The sequence below is a fragment of the Pseudorca crassidens genome, chromosome 5, assembly GCF_039906515.1.
Source record: "Pseudorca crassidens isolate mPseCra1 chromosome 5, mPseCra1.hap1, whole genome shotgun sequence".
NCBI classification, from domain to species: Eukaryota; Metazoa; Chordata; class Mammalia; order Artiodactyla; family Delphinidae; genus Pseudorca; species Pseudorca crassidens.
In genome coordinates, this window is record NC_090300.1 from 70,413,200 (window position 1) to 70,428,901 (window position 15,702).

Consider the following 15,702-nt stretch of genomic DNA (forward strand, 5'->3'; position numbering starts at 1 on the left):
AACATTTATAAGTAATCCCCTCCACCTTTACTCTGGCACCCTAGTGAATACATTTGGACACATTTTATTTCTGTTTCTTGCCCACTCCCTAATTTTTCCTGTTCCAAATTGTCCTTCTACTTGAAACAGTAGACATAAAATCACTGGTAATGTTGATGGTCATGGGGACAGGAGTGGGCAGGTGGTAAAGATATAATTGAAGTAAATAATCTGATTTTCTTGGAAAAGGTGATATTCTTTACTTCAGGAGAAAGAGGCTGAGTGAGTAGGGTAGTTGATACTAGCTTCTTCTTGATTTCTCCTGTATCCTGTGTTCTTCTACTCCTGCGCAATCATTCTGGTACCTTCTTCCATCCTTACTGGGAAGCACGTGCTTCTGGAGCAGGGAAGCCCCCAAGACCTTCTCACTGCTAATTGCTCTGCCCTCTTAGCAGTTGCAGTAATAGACTCAAAGTTGGAAGGTCTTTGGTCATATGGAGCCTTTGGGAGAGGACCCTATCATATTCAGAATTCTCTTGGACTCAGTGACCAAAACCTCATTATTGCTGTTATAAGTAAAGTGACTATATATAAGGTATTGTCTAAATGGGGACACTTCTGAGAGTGAAAAGGGACACTGTTGATAATTACACTGAAACAGTAGGCATAAATTGGATGTATAGTCACCCTAACTATAAGGAATTGTGGAGAACAGTGCTTGAAATGTGAACTGACATGATTCAGAAGCAGAGATTAACTCTTTATGTTCCCAAATCTTTAAGTTTCCCTTCTCTTTTATATACTAATCACATGCTAAGCGCTGATGATGGGACAGGTTCTGTATTAGGCACTAGGAAAATATAGGAAGATACCGTCTGTGTTCTTTATTTCCTTACAATCACTGTAAGATTTTAGAGCAGAGGGTTTTCAACCTGGCTCATAGCATAGTTCTCATTGGAGGGCTAAGGAAGTAATACGTTTTATGCTTCCCCCACAAGTGAAGTGTATTCTGCCGAAGGACGAAGATTTAAATAAATCCGAGGAACTCTTTTATCAATTTGTCTATTTTATTCTTGGGATTTTCTTAAAGATTTGGCATGAAGAAACAATTTTTTGCCAAAGAAAAGTTTGAAAACTACTGGTTTGAGATTTAAAATTTTATGTTATTGTTCTAAAGCTATAAGGCTGGTTGGAAAAAAAAGGGAAGAATGGGATTTTTTTTTTTTTTTCCCGGTACGCGGACCTCTCACTGTTGTGGCCTCTCCCGTTGCAGAGCACAGGCTCTGGACGCGCAGGCTCAGTGGCCATGGCTCACGGGCCCAGCCGCTCCGCGGCATGTGGGATCTTCCCGGACCGGGGCACGAACCCGTGTCCCCTGCATCGGCAGGTGGACTCTCAACCACTGCGCCACCAGGGAAGCCCAGAATGTGACTTTTTAAACTTGGGACACAGAAAAAGTTACATACAAAACTAAAAAATATATATATATATTTTAAGTATCTGGAGGGCTTCTATGTATAAGAGGGCTTGTGATTCCAAGGAAAAAGCAGGACTGATCGGTGTGGTTCTTAGAGGAATAGTTTTCAGCCTCACATAACTTTCTAGCAGTTATAACTTTCCTGCCATGGAAGGGGCTGCCTTGTGAGGTCATAAGTTCCTTGTCATTGATTTGGACAAACACACTCACAGAGGGTGATTAAGTTTCAACTTCAGCTCCATATTAGAAGAAATAACTTCATTAACAATTACATGCTTCTTGGATATTAAAACTTCTATATTCGTAAGTCGTTAGCTGCTGCCTTACCTATGTCTAAAGTGCATGTGTATGTATGTGTTTTATTTCCCCAGAATATTAGCCAATTTAGTACATTCTTCACACATGGCATTGCCTTTTTTGCATGGTAGTCAGTAATTAATAAAAATGCAGAAGGCATAACATCAGCGCTCTCGTCGAAAGAAATTTGAAAGGGAATTAAACATCCACCCATGTCATTCTGAAACTGATCCGAAACAGCCTGGCTCGTTTTTACTCAGCGGCTATTGGTCGATGCTCTTACAGATTTTGTCTCTGTTTCAAAATCTTGAAATAAAAGTGGAGCAGCTTCCAACATGACTTAAGAAAAAGGTCACCAGTTGAAAATGGTTTCAATTGTTTTGCTATTAAATGTGAAATTGGAAAACTAGCCTCTCTTCCATAATTTGAATTTATAACACATTCTAATGAGAAGCCTGCCTGTTTCATACCATTTCAAATACTGAGAAATTTCTCCAGGCTCTTGGATTGGTGTTAAACGGAAATTTTAATTTCAGAGCATATAATGCATTGAGTCTCTTTCTTCTTTAAAGCTGTATCTTATGATCCTTGAAGGATGAAAAGTTGTGCCTCTTCTTCCTCCTCCTTTATTTTTCCAGTGACTAGGCATTTTAATTTAATTTAGCAATATCCTTACATTTTAACCTTAGAATGAAGTAGATTTGGGGTTTAACAGAAATTTAAGATGAAAATTAAGTATTAGAGAAACAAAGATTAATTTGGAAACTTTAACTTGTAATAATCATATTATCCAAATTCAATAATGTTAATTCAAATGATAGCATCCAAACTCTATGCAAAAGCTCTGAACTAGTTTACAACCGGTATGAGACATTAGGATACAAACAGCACAGTTGACAGGTGACGGTTTTGTGAGCAATATAATGTTTAGAAGGCTGGAGGGTAACAGTTAACTCTGTGTCTTGTTGCTGTGATTACTCTTGGCAGGTAATATGGTCTGAGCAAACATTGCTTCACAGTGTCACATATAGTAGTGTCATGTAAATATGGCCTGAGATTTGTCAATAGAGCGTTTATATTCATTGAAGACAAAGTGAAACGTTTCTACGTTTCAAGATATATCTAAAGTAGAGGTTTTTTTCACTTATTCAATATAGTTTTATTGGGATATCAAAGTGAATTTGTAATAAAGAAGAACAAAAAAATTATTTAAAAAATTAAAATCAGTGAAAACATCCCTCAAGTGCTAGTAATAGTCACTGATCTGTCTAATGGGTACAGTGGGCTTGTAAACAGATAGCTAAAACGTGGTGTTCATGTATTTTAATACAGGTTTGAACAGGCTGTCAGGGGAAAGCAGACAGTGAGTGGCCGTTAACTTGTGGACCTACCCACTTGGCAGTGGGTTTGGAATGAGAGGATTCCAGCCAGATACCACCAAAGAGATTGCTAGGCCTTGTTAGAGATGCTGTTGGTGATTTTTCCCATGGTCGCTTTTTCATCCTGGTGGAGGGGCAGGGTATAAACCAGAATTTTAAACCCTTATGAATCAGGCACTCAGAATCTCATCTTTGTAAATCCAGATTTCCACTTTGAGAAGTAGACTTACTGAACTCAAAGGGCTCAAGGTATTGTTTGCACCCTTTTCTTGGCCTTGTACAGAAAAGTCTGCTAGAATCAGAGACTTAAGAGAAAGCTCCTTAAGAGTACATTTAAAAAATAAGCACAGCACACTCCCCAGACTAGCCTACCATTGCAGAACATAGCATGTTGGAGATCATCTTCTTAATGCTCATTATTTTAGAGCTGGAGAATTTTTTTTTTTTTAACATCTTCATTGGAGTATAGTTGCTTTACAATGGTGTGTTAGTTTCTGCTGTGTAACAAAGTGAATCAGCCATACATATACATATATCCCCATAACCCCTCCCTCTTGCGTCTCCCTTCCACCCTCCCTATCCCACCCCTCTAGGTGGTCACAAAGCACGAAGCTGATCAGAGCTGGAGAATTTGAGGTCCAGACAGGGTACCTATTTTCTTGTTCACTTAGCCAAGTAGAACCATTGTCATTAAAGGTGACCTAGAGTGCAAAGTTGGGGTCTCATGACTTTAGTGCTGATCTCCAATGGCGTGGGTGCTGACTCTTATGGAAGAGAAATTCTTTAATCCCATGTCTATTTCAGTGCCTTTTACCCACTCTTTCTAGTTATTATCCAAGAATAAGCAAGAGTTTCTCACTTGTTTAGTGAAACTTTTCCACCACAAACGCCTTCCGGAAGCAGAACAACTGGGTTGAATCCAGGTGCAGCTCCCTGTGACTTCTTAGCCATTGAATAGCCTGTCCTGGCTGTTGTCACCCAGTTGCGGCAAATAAAAGCCCATGAGGTAGTAATTGGTTTGGTTCCATTCTCTCCTTTACCATCTTCTGAGAGGCCTGGTCTTCCAGTGCTGTTGTTTCCCTGTCAGGGTCGCTTGTTCCCTTTCCGTGTGATATTCTGAATCTGAAGTGACAGTGCAATGCGGACCATGTCTCTATTCCGCCTCACTTCTTTATCAGAGACAAACGTTTACTTGAACGGACTGATGCTTCTCTCTCTTTCTGCTTCTCAGTTTACTGACATCTGCAAGTGTAGTTGCGTTTTTCTTGCCACCAGCTGTGTTGCCAGTCATAGGGATTGCACCTTTCGCATTGATTTGTATTCGTACTAACTCCGTGCAAGGCAGGTTGGCATTTAACCTGTTGATTTCTGGTCTGCCTCGCCTCACTCTACCACCCCCAGTCAAGGGGACTCATAGGAGTGAAGACGGATTTGTAAGAAACCTCAGCTCGCTCGGCTGGCGGACTTGGGGGGGGGGGTCATGGAACATGAGGGTTGGAAGGAATGGTAGCAGGCATCTCATCTTCAGTTTACAGATAGGGAGACACACTGAGGTTCAAAGAGGTCAAGTCATAGAGCCAGTTAGTGGCTGAGCTGGAAATCCACCCAAGTCCTCTGCATCTCAGTCCAGTGTTTTTTCCAGTATTTCCATCTGTCTGTCAGATAGTCTATATAAATGTTTGGCATTTCTATAGAGTTGTTCTCTCGTCACCCCTTCCAAGTAATGGCAGCTGTCCATGCAGAGAGTGGGACACTTAGCTAGTGTGGGGCCAGAGTTGCCTGTAAAGAGAAGTGGAGTGAATGCAGTGACATTTTCGGCCCACGGCAGATCCTCTTTGCCCTTCCAGCTCTCATCAGAGGAAGAGTGATTACGTTTGTTATTCAAATAACAATTGTGTGCAATTTTCAGCCTGCCTTGTTGCTTAACGTTGTCTTCCCATGCTTCCGTCACATGCCACAGCATATCTGCTTCGTAATTACACTGGTAGGGACTTACCTACACCGTTTGGAAAAGGTTTGCCTAAAGTACTTATTTACTTGTGCATAATAAATCTTGATTGATACCTTGGTAATCTCTGAGATCATTCTAAGGTTCCCTCCCACAATGACGAGGATTGAAGAGACAGGGAAACGGGTGACAAAAAAAGAACAACAACAAAAAAGAGGGCTGTGTTTCCTCACTGACGACCTAAGAGGAGAATTATGGATGATTTGGAATCTCCATGGCTGACTTTTACTTGTTTCTGGCTAGTTCCACAGTCGGGATCTTCCCTGGACTCATGAGTTTGTGCGTAGAGTTGTCATTAGCATTCATCTAATAATCGAGTCCCATCATTTTCAGAGGAGGTCACTGTGATCCCAGAGAGAGCAAAGGTTGCACTATGAGCTCATGGCAGAGCTGAGACTGGGAGCTGGGTCTGAATTCAGAAGATCAGGTATCTTGCAGCTGAGGACCAAGATGTAGAAAAGGATCATTAGCTGTAGTCTAGGGAGGCAAGTACAGTGTACCATTTTAACAGCCCCTTAAGAAAGCAGTTTTGAAACTCTAGGAAGGCACTGACTTTTATACAAAGAGGGAAGATCATGAAAAATCTCCAAAGGTATAGGACAGTGTTATTTAAATCTTAATTGCTTGTTTAAGTGGAGAAAATGTTGCTAAGGCACACGAATCCTAAACTCAATCGGCTATCAACTACTTCTGGTGTCTAAGTCACAAGGCCCCTCAGCCTCTCTTCTTCTACCAATAAAATAGTGTTGTTCATACCTGTCTCTTCTTTCAGTGTCATTCATTTATTCAGCAAACATTGACCAAGAGCCAGGCCTTGCTTGGGTTAATTGCCAAGGGAGATTTAGGGACTAATGCAACGTAATTTAAAGATTAAAATAAACCCTCTAACTTAAGTCAATTATTCCCAACCCTTGAATCAGAATACATACATAAAGATTCCCAGATCAGTCTAGTGTGCAGTTCTGAAAACCACTTCTTTAAGCTTATAGCACTTGGTGTTAGATAATACCATACAACGGGGCTTGGTTGTTTTTAAAGTTTGGTGAGCTATGTAAATGTCTAAAGAAGAGTACTATCGGTTGTAAGCCTTTTTTTACTTTTTCGGCTGCGCCATGCAGCATACGTGATCTTACTTCCCTGACCAGGGATCAAACCCAGACCCCCGCCGTGGGAATGCAGAGTCTTAACTACTCGACCGCCAGGGAACTCCCTTGTTATTGATTTTAGAAAGGAAGCAAAACTTGAGCAAGCACTAGTTCACTCTGTTTTTGGGGATGACAGTGACTTGTCATCCACATGCTATCTTTAGAGGGGCTTGGTAGCCATTTTTAGTATTAAATGGCACCTTACCTGTAGCCCTAGGTTTTCCCACCCATAGAGCAAGGGTCTTGGACGTCACGTGGCCCTTTTCAGTTGTTTGTGTTTTCTTGTGTCTAATCAATTTGGCTAGACTTTTGGCTTCATCAGTTTGTGATCCTGGGGCTCATGACAGTTAGGTTTGATGGAACAAAATAGAGAAGACATTTTGGCAGGTAGGACGTAGGAGCTAGGGATGGATGTGAAAGTAAAATCCCCTGTTTCTAAGTGATGACTTTCTTTGGGTTATGGTGTTTTCTTTTTCCTCCAAACAGACAGGTAGTACCATGGTGAAGACCATGGCTTTTGGGTCCAAGACTTGTGTCCTAGCTTCAGCTTTGCTCTTCCTTAGCTGTGTGTCCTTGAGCAAGTTATTTAACTCTTAGAGCCTTACTTTCTTGATCTGCTAAATATGGAGAAAGATAACCCTACCTCATGTAATAGTCAGAATGATTATGTGGCCAGTAGAAAATTGCTTGGCATAAAGTAAGTCCTCAGTAAACACTTGCTATTTATTGTCGGTCTGTAGCTTTCTTGTACCCACTGAACAGTTAGGAGGAGAAGACAGAAGAGCGACAGAGCGGCAATAAGTGAAACCTCTTAGGTTCTTCTTAATTGCTTTGCATTTGATGACAGTTCCTGAAAGACCAGTGCTTAGGAAGCCCCAGCTTTTTAACTCCCATCAGCAGTAGGCATCTTGCTTAGAGGAGGGCCACTTCTCTTGCTTTCCTCTCTTCTGATGGTGTTTGTGTATTTTCAGAGCCTCTGTGTAGATCTTCCTTTCACTTCTTGCTTTCATGATGATTATATGCTTAGAGAGAAACCAATCGAGAACCAGAGGAAGTAAGAGCAGGGTAAGTTTTGGTCCAGCAAAACCAGCTCTCACCAGTGCTTCTCTCTCTGTTTACCATGGGTCTCTTTCTGAGAAGCTGAGAAACCCCAGGGAAATGGTCTAGTTCGTCTGTTCACTAAACTTGTGAGGTTTTCTCAAACCCATTTATCAAAATGAAGGGCTGTAATTAAGATTTCAGAGAAGGAAAGCACTCTAGAATATTAGAACTGATTGGGACTTTACAGACATTCATTCTACAAATGAGCATCCTCTCTCGTTAAAGGTCACACTGGCAAAGCTGAGACTAGAACTGGGGTCATAGGGACTCTATGTCTATACTATTGTATTTATCTCCTTCCTTGGGTCCATTTTGCATAGATTAGTTTTTCTTACATAGAATTTTCACTCCTGTTAGATTCCTTTTCAAAGATATAAGTTCTAGCTTTTTATTTCTCTGTATAAGACCTTTAAATGAGCAAGGCTCATTTTAACCTTCCAAATCTTTCCCCCAAATATTCTAAGTCCCTCATTTCAGTTCAGCTGATCTGCTGCCTTCTCAAAGAAATGCCTTGCTTCTTCCTTCAGTTCACAGAATTTTCAGGCATTGTCCTTTTGCTTATCCCTTTGTCTTTCAGAGCCCCCTAGCTTTCAAAGTACCCCTGTGCTAGGTCCTGTTACATACCCCAGTTGGTTTGTTTTTGTTTTTGTATACTTTGTGTTGCCCTTTTTCTCTTTTCACATATAAAAATATATCTTCCTCAGGTAGGCTTTAAACTCCTTGGAAACAGGATGATCATCTGAACCATCTGAGTACAGGATGAGACGTTGCTTTATCTGGAGCTCTAGGGCTTGGCAAATAAATTTATTCATTTATTAAATTAACAGACATTTTTATTGAGTGCCTATTATGTATTAGGCCATGAGGTTGGAGCATGATAATTACTTCTGCTCTCAAGGATTGAAGAGTTTAGTTTGTGATACAGGCAAGCAGAGAGGCAGAGTGACGTGCGATGGGAGTGGTGACGGCAGTATCCCAGGTGCTGTGGAAATGTAGTGAAAGGGGACATAGCTTGAACTGGAGGACGGAGAATGTGAATTATGTCTTCAAGGACTAGTAGGAAGTGCTGCTCAGATCTAAATGATACATAGCACATGAGACATCATTTTTAATCGAGAGGTAGCTTGGGGGAAGGGGAGCAGAGATAAAACCTAGAGGAAATGGATGCATTTCCAGCAGAATATAAATGCTGAAAAATGACCTCAAAAGAAGTATACAACTGCTACCATTATTGTAGAAGTTCTTGGAACTATGATTAAGCTCTATTATTAAAGAAAGTTTCATATCTAGATGGCTTTACACTGAATTCTGATAAACCTTTAAAGATCAGATAGTTCCAATCTTATCAGTAGACTAATCCAAACAGTAGAAGAGGATGCAGAACCCCCATATCAAAACCTAATGATGATAAGTAAAACAAGTAGAGGAAAACACTACAGAATGATCTTACTTAGTATTATATGTACAGAAATTCTATGTAAAGTAGAATATGTAATTCATCAATATACCAAAACACGACAACTGTGACTGAGTAGGATTTTTTTCTAGGACTGCAAAGATGGTTCAAGATCTAGAAATCTATTAACACAATTCATTACATCTCTAAATTAAGGGAGGGAAAAAAGAGATGATTCCATCAGTGGATGCTAAGAAGGGAGGTGCAGATTCTAGAAAGGGAGGAGTAACCAAGGAGATCAGCATTTATTCATTCACCCATTCATGCATAAGATATTTTTCTAAGGGCTTCCTGGCCAGGCATTGTGCTGGTATAGTGAGACCACTTAGGAACTTCCAGCTTATTGGGGTAGATAGGCAGGTGATTAAATAGCTTACATGTGGACTGTTATTAGTATGAAACAAGAGCCTGGGAATTAAGTTACTCTTTCTGGAAGGAGCTAGGGAAATGTTCACAGCATCAGAGACATTTCAGCTTGGTCAAGATAACAAAAAGTGGGGGGGTGTACTTGGTAGAAAGTAATGGCATTATAGATGGTGGACACAGCACGAGCAAGTCTTCAGGGTCATTAAATTTCATTATAAATCCCGGGAGTGCTGTCACCGGGCCATTGGTAACATATAGAAGAAAGGCTTGAGAAAATGCTGTTAAGGTCTTATGCAGACAGGTATTTGGCCAGACCCTGGCACTCACTGGGGGTGTCACTGGGGTTGCCTCCATGCAGAGTACAGTGGAAGGGTGCTCTATGGTGCTGGGGTAACTGAAAATATGGTGGGGTCCATGGTTTGCACATGGATACTTGCATTTTCATCTTTCATATTCTCCCAGAAGTTTCCTGTTCCTTTATATCTGCAGAATTTCTGAAAAGGCCAGGATTCTACAGTCAATTGGCAACGTGTGGTTGCTCTGGAAATGTGCCTCTTTGCTTTAGAAATCACTGTATCCTATATTAACCCATTTTGAAAGTTTCTATTTTGGAATAACTTGAGATTTATAGAAAATTTGCAAGGATAATATTAACCCATTTTAAAAAAAATCCACAAATAAAATTTATACTACAAATGTGCAGGGCACGTTAAAATGTTCAAATCTTTATTTTATCCTACTTGTTCCCCACTTACACTCACTTTGGTCTTGTTGAGAGTAGAACAGACACTTTATTCCCTTTTAGTAGAAAACTGAGGCTCAATTAAACAAACAAAACCCAAATTAAAGTTTCTCAAGCCTGAAAGATGAGCTTGGTTTTGGTATCTAAAAAAAAAAATCTCCAAGACTTCTAAACGTGCAGCCAGTTTTAAGAACCAGGGGTAAACCAGACTCACAGTTGTTTTTCTGTATTGGTTTTGTGCTGGGCCTTAATGGTGGTTTAGGGAAGTATAAAATATGATCCCCGCTCTTCCAAGGAACCTACAATTTACCAAGTGTCTGTGTACATTAGCATGTGTACAAGGTGCAGGGGAGGAAAATAAGGCCCTGCAACCAGAGTGAAAAGCCAGTGTCCCCACTGGCTTAAGTAACAGAACCCTCCTGATTCCTAATTTAGAGGCTTCCTCATTGCTTCACGTCATCCTCTTTGATTGAGAGACCTACACCTCCAACAATTTTCCTCCCCTCGTTTTGCTTAGCACTTGACAGTATATAAAACACTTTAATAGGGCTTCCCTGGTGGCGCAGTGGTTGAGAGTCTGCCTGCCGATGCAGGGGATGCGGGTTCGTGCCCCGGTCCGGGAAGATCCCACGTGCCGTGGAGCGGCTGGGCCCGTGAGCCATGGCCGCTGAGCCTGTGCGTCCAGAGCCTGTGCTCCGCAACGGGAGAGGCCACAGCAGTGAGAGGCCCGCGTACCGCAAAAACAAAACAAAACAAACAAAAAAACCACTTTAATGTTGTCATCTCATTGGTTGTCATGAAACTCTGTGAGTTAAGGACAGGGAGCAGGGGAACCTGGGACAGCAGATAAGGGCAGCGGGGCTGCTCAGGGTCATGTCACCCCTCCTGGCGTGGTGTAATACTACCCAGGCCACGCTGGGCCCCATCTCTCCCTGGCCATGCCACGTGCTGAGGCCTTTATTTTTTCCTGCATTTCCAGTTTTCTTTGTTGTTACAGACATCTGGAGGTAATTATGGAGGCCTCTCAATTAATTCAGTCCAATTAATAAATTATGGGATGGATTTGGGGCTGGGAGAGGGTGAGGGAGCCTTCCGGGCCTCCCCGCGCTGGAGAGCTCTTGCAATCAGACTTGGAGAGCCCTCCTCAGTGGCAGTCTGTGAGGCTTGGCCCCAGCCTGCAGGCTGCCTGTAGGGTTGGTTGGCTTACCCTGACACCAGGACATCGTTCTTCTTTCCTCACAGAGTATCTTTTAATCCCAGTAGGATAGCCCCTGGACTGGCTGGTGTATCCCCTTCCTAGCTGAGTTCTTCCTAGAGGTCCTGTATGGTATCCGCTCAGCAGAGTTCCTGATGGGTGTTATACGGGGCCGCCCTGTGCATTATAGGGGTTGAATATTTTAGCCCCTGGCTACTAAGTACCAGTAATTGTCCTAGGCATTGTGGCAGACAATGTCCCTCCTTGCAATTTCCAAGTGCCCCTTGGTGGGGAGCAGTACTGCTCCTGCCAGAGGGATCATTTTAAATGTCCTGCCATGCATTAGTCATACCCTTGTTTCAAGAATAAACCTTTGGGGGTTCCTTAATGCCTGCAGAATAAATTCAAACTCCTCAAGCTTGCATGCAAAGCTGTCAGTGCTTTGGTTGCATCCCACATTTTTAGTTCTTTTGCTGGCTACTTTTCCTTATTCCCCCACAGCCACGCTAAATTGAAGTGTGTGCTTTTCTGCTCATGCAAGGTTGCCTCCTTTGTTGGGGCCTGACCTCTACTCAGCACTCAAGGCCCAGTCTGAAGGTTGCCTCATTAATGAGGTCTTAGTTCTGCTCCCTGCAAGAAGTGATCTTATCTTTTTCTACATTCCAGCAACACTTTATTTTTTACCTCATTTAGATAATATCACCTCATTTAGGTAACTTACCACCATTTAATTGATGTGGTAATCATTTTAATAGATTATTAATAAAATTGAAGCTTTTTTCCAACCTTGCTAGTATAAGATTCTCCTACCATAGAAACTTCTTAAGGTTAGGGACCATTTCTTACTCATGTCTATTTCCTGAAGAGTCCTAGGCACTAAAATAGGTAACTGTTGGAAGAGAGGAATTCTAGATTGGTTGAGGGGAGTGTTCAATTTTTCTTCTTCTCCAGTTAAGGCAAGTTTTTCATAACTCTCCTACTTTTTTTCCTCCCCTCCCCTCCCTTCCTTCCTCCCTCCCTTCCTCCCTCCCTCCCTTCCTTCCTCCCTCCCTTCCTCCCTTCCTCCCTCCCTCCCTTCCTCCCTCCCTCCCTTCCTTCCTCCCTCCCTTCCTCCCTCCCTCCCTTCCTTCCTCCCTCCCTTCCTCCCTCCCTTCCTCCCTCTCTTCCTCCCTCCCTCCCTCCCTCCCTTCCTTCCTCCCTTCCTCCCTTCCTTCCTCCCTTCCCTCCCCTCCCTCCCTCCCCTCCCCTCCCTCCCCCACCCTCCCTTCCTCCCCCTCCCCTCCCTCCCTCCCCCCTCCCCTCCCTCCCTCCCTCCCTCCCTCCCTCCCTCCCTCCCTCCCTCCCTCCCTCCCTTCCTCCCTTCCTTCCTTCCTTCCTTCTCTCCTTCTCAGAGTCCTTTTTCAAGATTTTATTAAGTATGGATTAAGAAGAAGTAATAACGAAGTGAAGTATATTGCCTTTATTTTTGTGTTTCTTTAAAAACAACTGTTGTTTGTTTCTTTTTAATTCCAGATTCAACAATGTCTCACCCATCTTGGCTGCCACCCAAAAGCTCTCCTGAGCCCCTTGGCCATGTGTCTGCCCGGATGGAGACCACCCATTCCTTTGGGACCCCCAGCATTTCAGTGTCCACACAGCAACCACCGAAGAAGTTTGCCCCCGTCGTTGCTCCAAAGCCGAAGTACAACCCATACAAGCAACCTGGCGGTGAAGGTGAGTGAAGGATTGCAGAGGTGGGTGCCCCAAATGGGAGAGTTCAATATAATAAAAAGTGATTTGTAGTACAATGTTGTGTTGCAACAAGGTAGCTCAAGAATTTGTGGTGTGGTTATCATAGTGTATAGACTGTCAAAGGTTAAAAGGCATCAAGTAACTATCTAGGCAGCTCTTCTTTGGGGAATAAAGATTGAGATCTCTTAGGGGTTATATGACTATGGTTATACAGTGAGTTCGGGCCAGAGCTAAAACTAGAACCCTCATCTCTTCATTCATAGCTCAGTGCTCTTCTACTGCTGTGTCCTCCATCCCCATCCCACTGTCTTGTAGAAATGTGTCTACCACCCAGTCGTCCCTCCCCCTTGCCATTGGACATGTGTCCAAAGATGATGCCAAACAGTGGACTCCCCTCTAATGTGAAGGGAATAAAGACACGGTTTCTTACAGAGAAGGAGGCAGAGGTGTGAGGAAGTCTAGCGGGTATGACAGTCGATGTACACCCAAGGGGCAGGATGGGGCAGGTCCTATATTGTGTTGGCGTATGTGAGAGGGAGGAGAGAAGCAGGTAATGGTTGCACTTCAGACCCCTCCACGAGGGGTCAGATTCACCACGAGTGCTGTGAATGCCGGTGAGTTGTCCCCTTGGCCGACTCTTCCTGCATGGAGATGCCCCATCCTCGTCACTGGACTCTGTGAGGTTCTCCCACTGTCTAGCTGGTTCTCTAGGGACAGTGGCATCATCTCTGATCCTCTGCAGCTCTTTGCTCAACTGTTTGTTCTTTCTTAACATACCACCTCACACCCTTCTGTCACCCGTCACAATCCTATTTGTATCACCTTCTCCAGTGTCTGGACTTGACCTAGATCCGAAGCAATCACTCCCTTCCCTGGGTTTCCACATACATCTTATTCTGACTGTCACCTTCCTACTTCTTTTGTTGTTCCTCCTGCTCATTGTGGAGCACAGGCTCCGGACGCGCAGGCTCAGCGGCCATGGCTGACGGGCCCAGCTGCTCCGTGGCATGTGGGGTCTTCCCGGACCGGGGCATGGACCCGTGTCCCCTGCATCAGCAGGCGGACTCCCAACCACTGCGCCACCAGGGAAGCCCCCTCCTGCTCTTCTTAATCTGCCACTACTGACCAGATAGTCCGCGTGAGGCACTATGCTTTTCATTGTCATTTTATTGCCTTCCCTATAACCCCATGAACTAAGTATTTTTTCACATAAAGAAATGGAAGCTTAGAGAAAAGAGGTGACATTCTCTGTGGTTTTGTGGCTACAAAGTTTCTGAAGTGAGGCTGTGGTCTTCACCCAGCCTGCTATGCTGCTGGTCCTTCTCTTCCTGGCATATGTGGCACTCAGGCCCCATATGATGGTGATACTTCCCTACTTCCTTATAAGAACGTAAGCTTTGTTTCCCCATTTAAGCAACAAGACGTGGTTTCTCACTCATCCTTATGTTCCTCTTGGCTCTTATTATGCTACTGTGTTTTTAGTGGGAATGATTGTGTATGGTCAAATGTATGTCTGTATGTGCCTATGTGTATATATATTTGGATGGGTGGCGGATGGCTGCATGGGTGAGTGCACTGCTCAGTAATTCTTCTCTTGCAATAAACAGTTTGGAATGTGGCATCCTCTCTCGAAGCAACTCAGTCTCGCTGAATTTCTGAAGTCTTGAGTCTTTCTTGCAATTCTGCCAATCTCTCTTTTCTTTTTAATATAACCTTTTTTGAATACGTAAAGGAAGAAATTTCCCTTGCATATATACATTTTAAAGACAAACGTGGATAAAGGTTCATGGATATTCAGACTTTTTAAAATATAGCTCCATCTCTTCATCTGCTATATATTATGACATGATATTTGTTAGAAGTGTAAGATTTGCTTTCCTTTATATTTAATTTAAATGTTAGTGCATCCTCTGTTGCTCTCAGTGTTTTTATAATTCATGTTATTTTTGTTTAATTTTTTATACACTTTCTAAAGTTTATATCCATTTTCTTTTTTTGTCCATTTAGAATGTTCTGTACCATTAGTGAAATCCCCAGGTAGTAGGTAACACAGTTTTCATTTACCGCGTGAGTTGATGAGGTCTCGTGTCTCAGCTTACGCCATTGCCATTCTTTGCCTATGTACATACGCGCCCTCAATTTCTAGCCCATAAAGCCTTAACATTCATAGCTTAATTCAGGCCCTGACTTCCAAGAACCTCAGCCACAAAGACAGAGTGTAGAACTAACAGAAATCACACAGTCCACCTTTCGCTGGTATAAAGATGAGAACTGCAGTGCAGAGAGTGTGAGTGTTTTTTTCAGAGAAGCACAAGCACGGCCTGCTTGTGGTCAAGTTGGTACCAGTCCTCGGGTCCCCTTTGTTTGAGTCCAGAGTTATCAGGACTTTGTATTGTATTCTACTCTGTCCCTCAGCCATAACCTCTATGTGTCTCATACAGTCCTTTTCATAACTGTCCTTCTGATAGACTTACTTGTGTATGGTCCTGTCTCCTTCGGTAGACTCGGACCTTTTAGAGGCTGGGGCTGCCTGACTCATGCCTTTACTCCCAACAGCCTCCAGCAGGACACCTGACACCTAGTAGCTACTCAATGATGTTTGCGGTGATAATAGTAAAGTACAGCAATATGAGCGTGCTTTTCCAGCCACAGATTCGAGCTTCTTAGCCACTTTTTAGGCTTTATGGTTCTGTTTGAATTTCTTTTACCTCGTCGTCCCATTCCCTGAGCTTTTTAGCCCAGGATTTGTTTAACCACTGCTACCTTGAAGTTACCGATTACATTTCTCACCTTCGTATTATGTCTGTAATCTCTGGGGTTTGCTTT

General features: G+C 42.9%; 1 protein-coding gene across 12 annotated transcripts in view; it reads left to right on the plus strand.

Moving 5' to 3' along the window:
* The window catches only part of LPP (LIM domain containing preferred translocation partner in lipoma), a 701,187-nt gene that overhangs the window by 222,117 nt on the left and 463,368 nt on the right, over positions 1–15,702 (plus strand). For all 12 annotated transcript variants that reach the window (XM_067738384.1, XM_067738387.1, XM_067738383.1 and 9 more), the window contains one exon: positions 12,658–12,858. In XM_067738384.1, coding sequence (XP_067594485.1) covers positions 12,666–12,858 — 193 coding nt within the window. In that variant the 5' untranslated portion in view covers positions 12,658–12,665. The remainder of the gene's footprint in view (positions 1–12,657; positions 12,859–15,702) is intronic.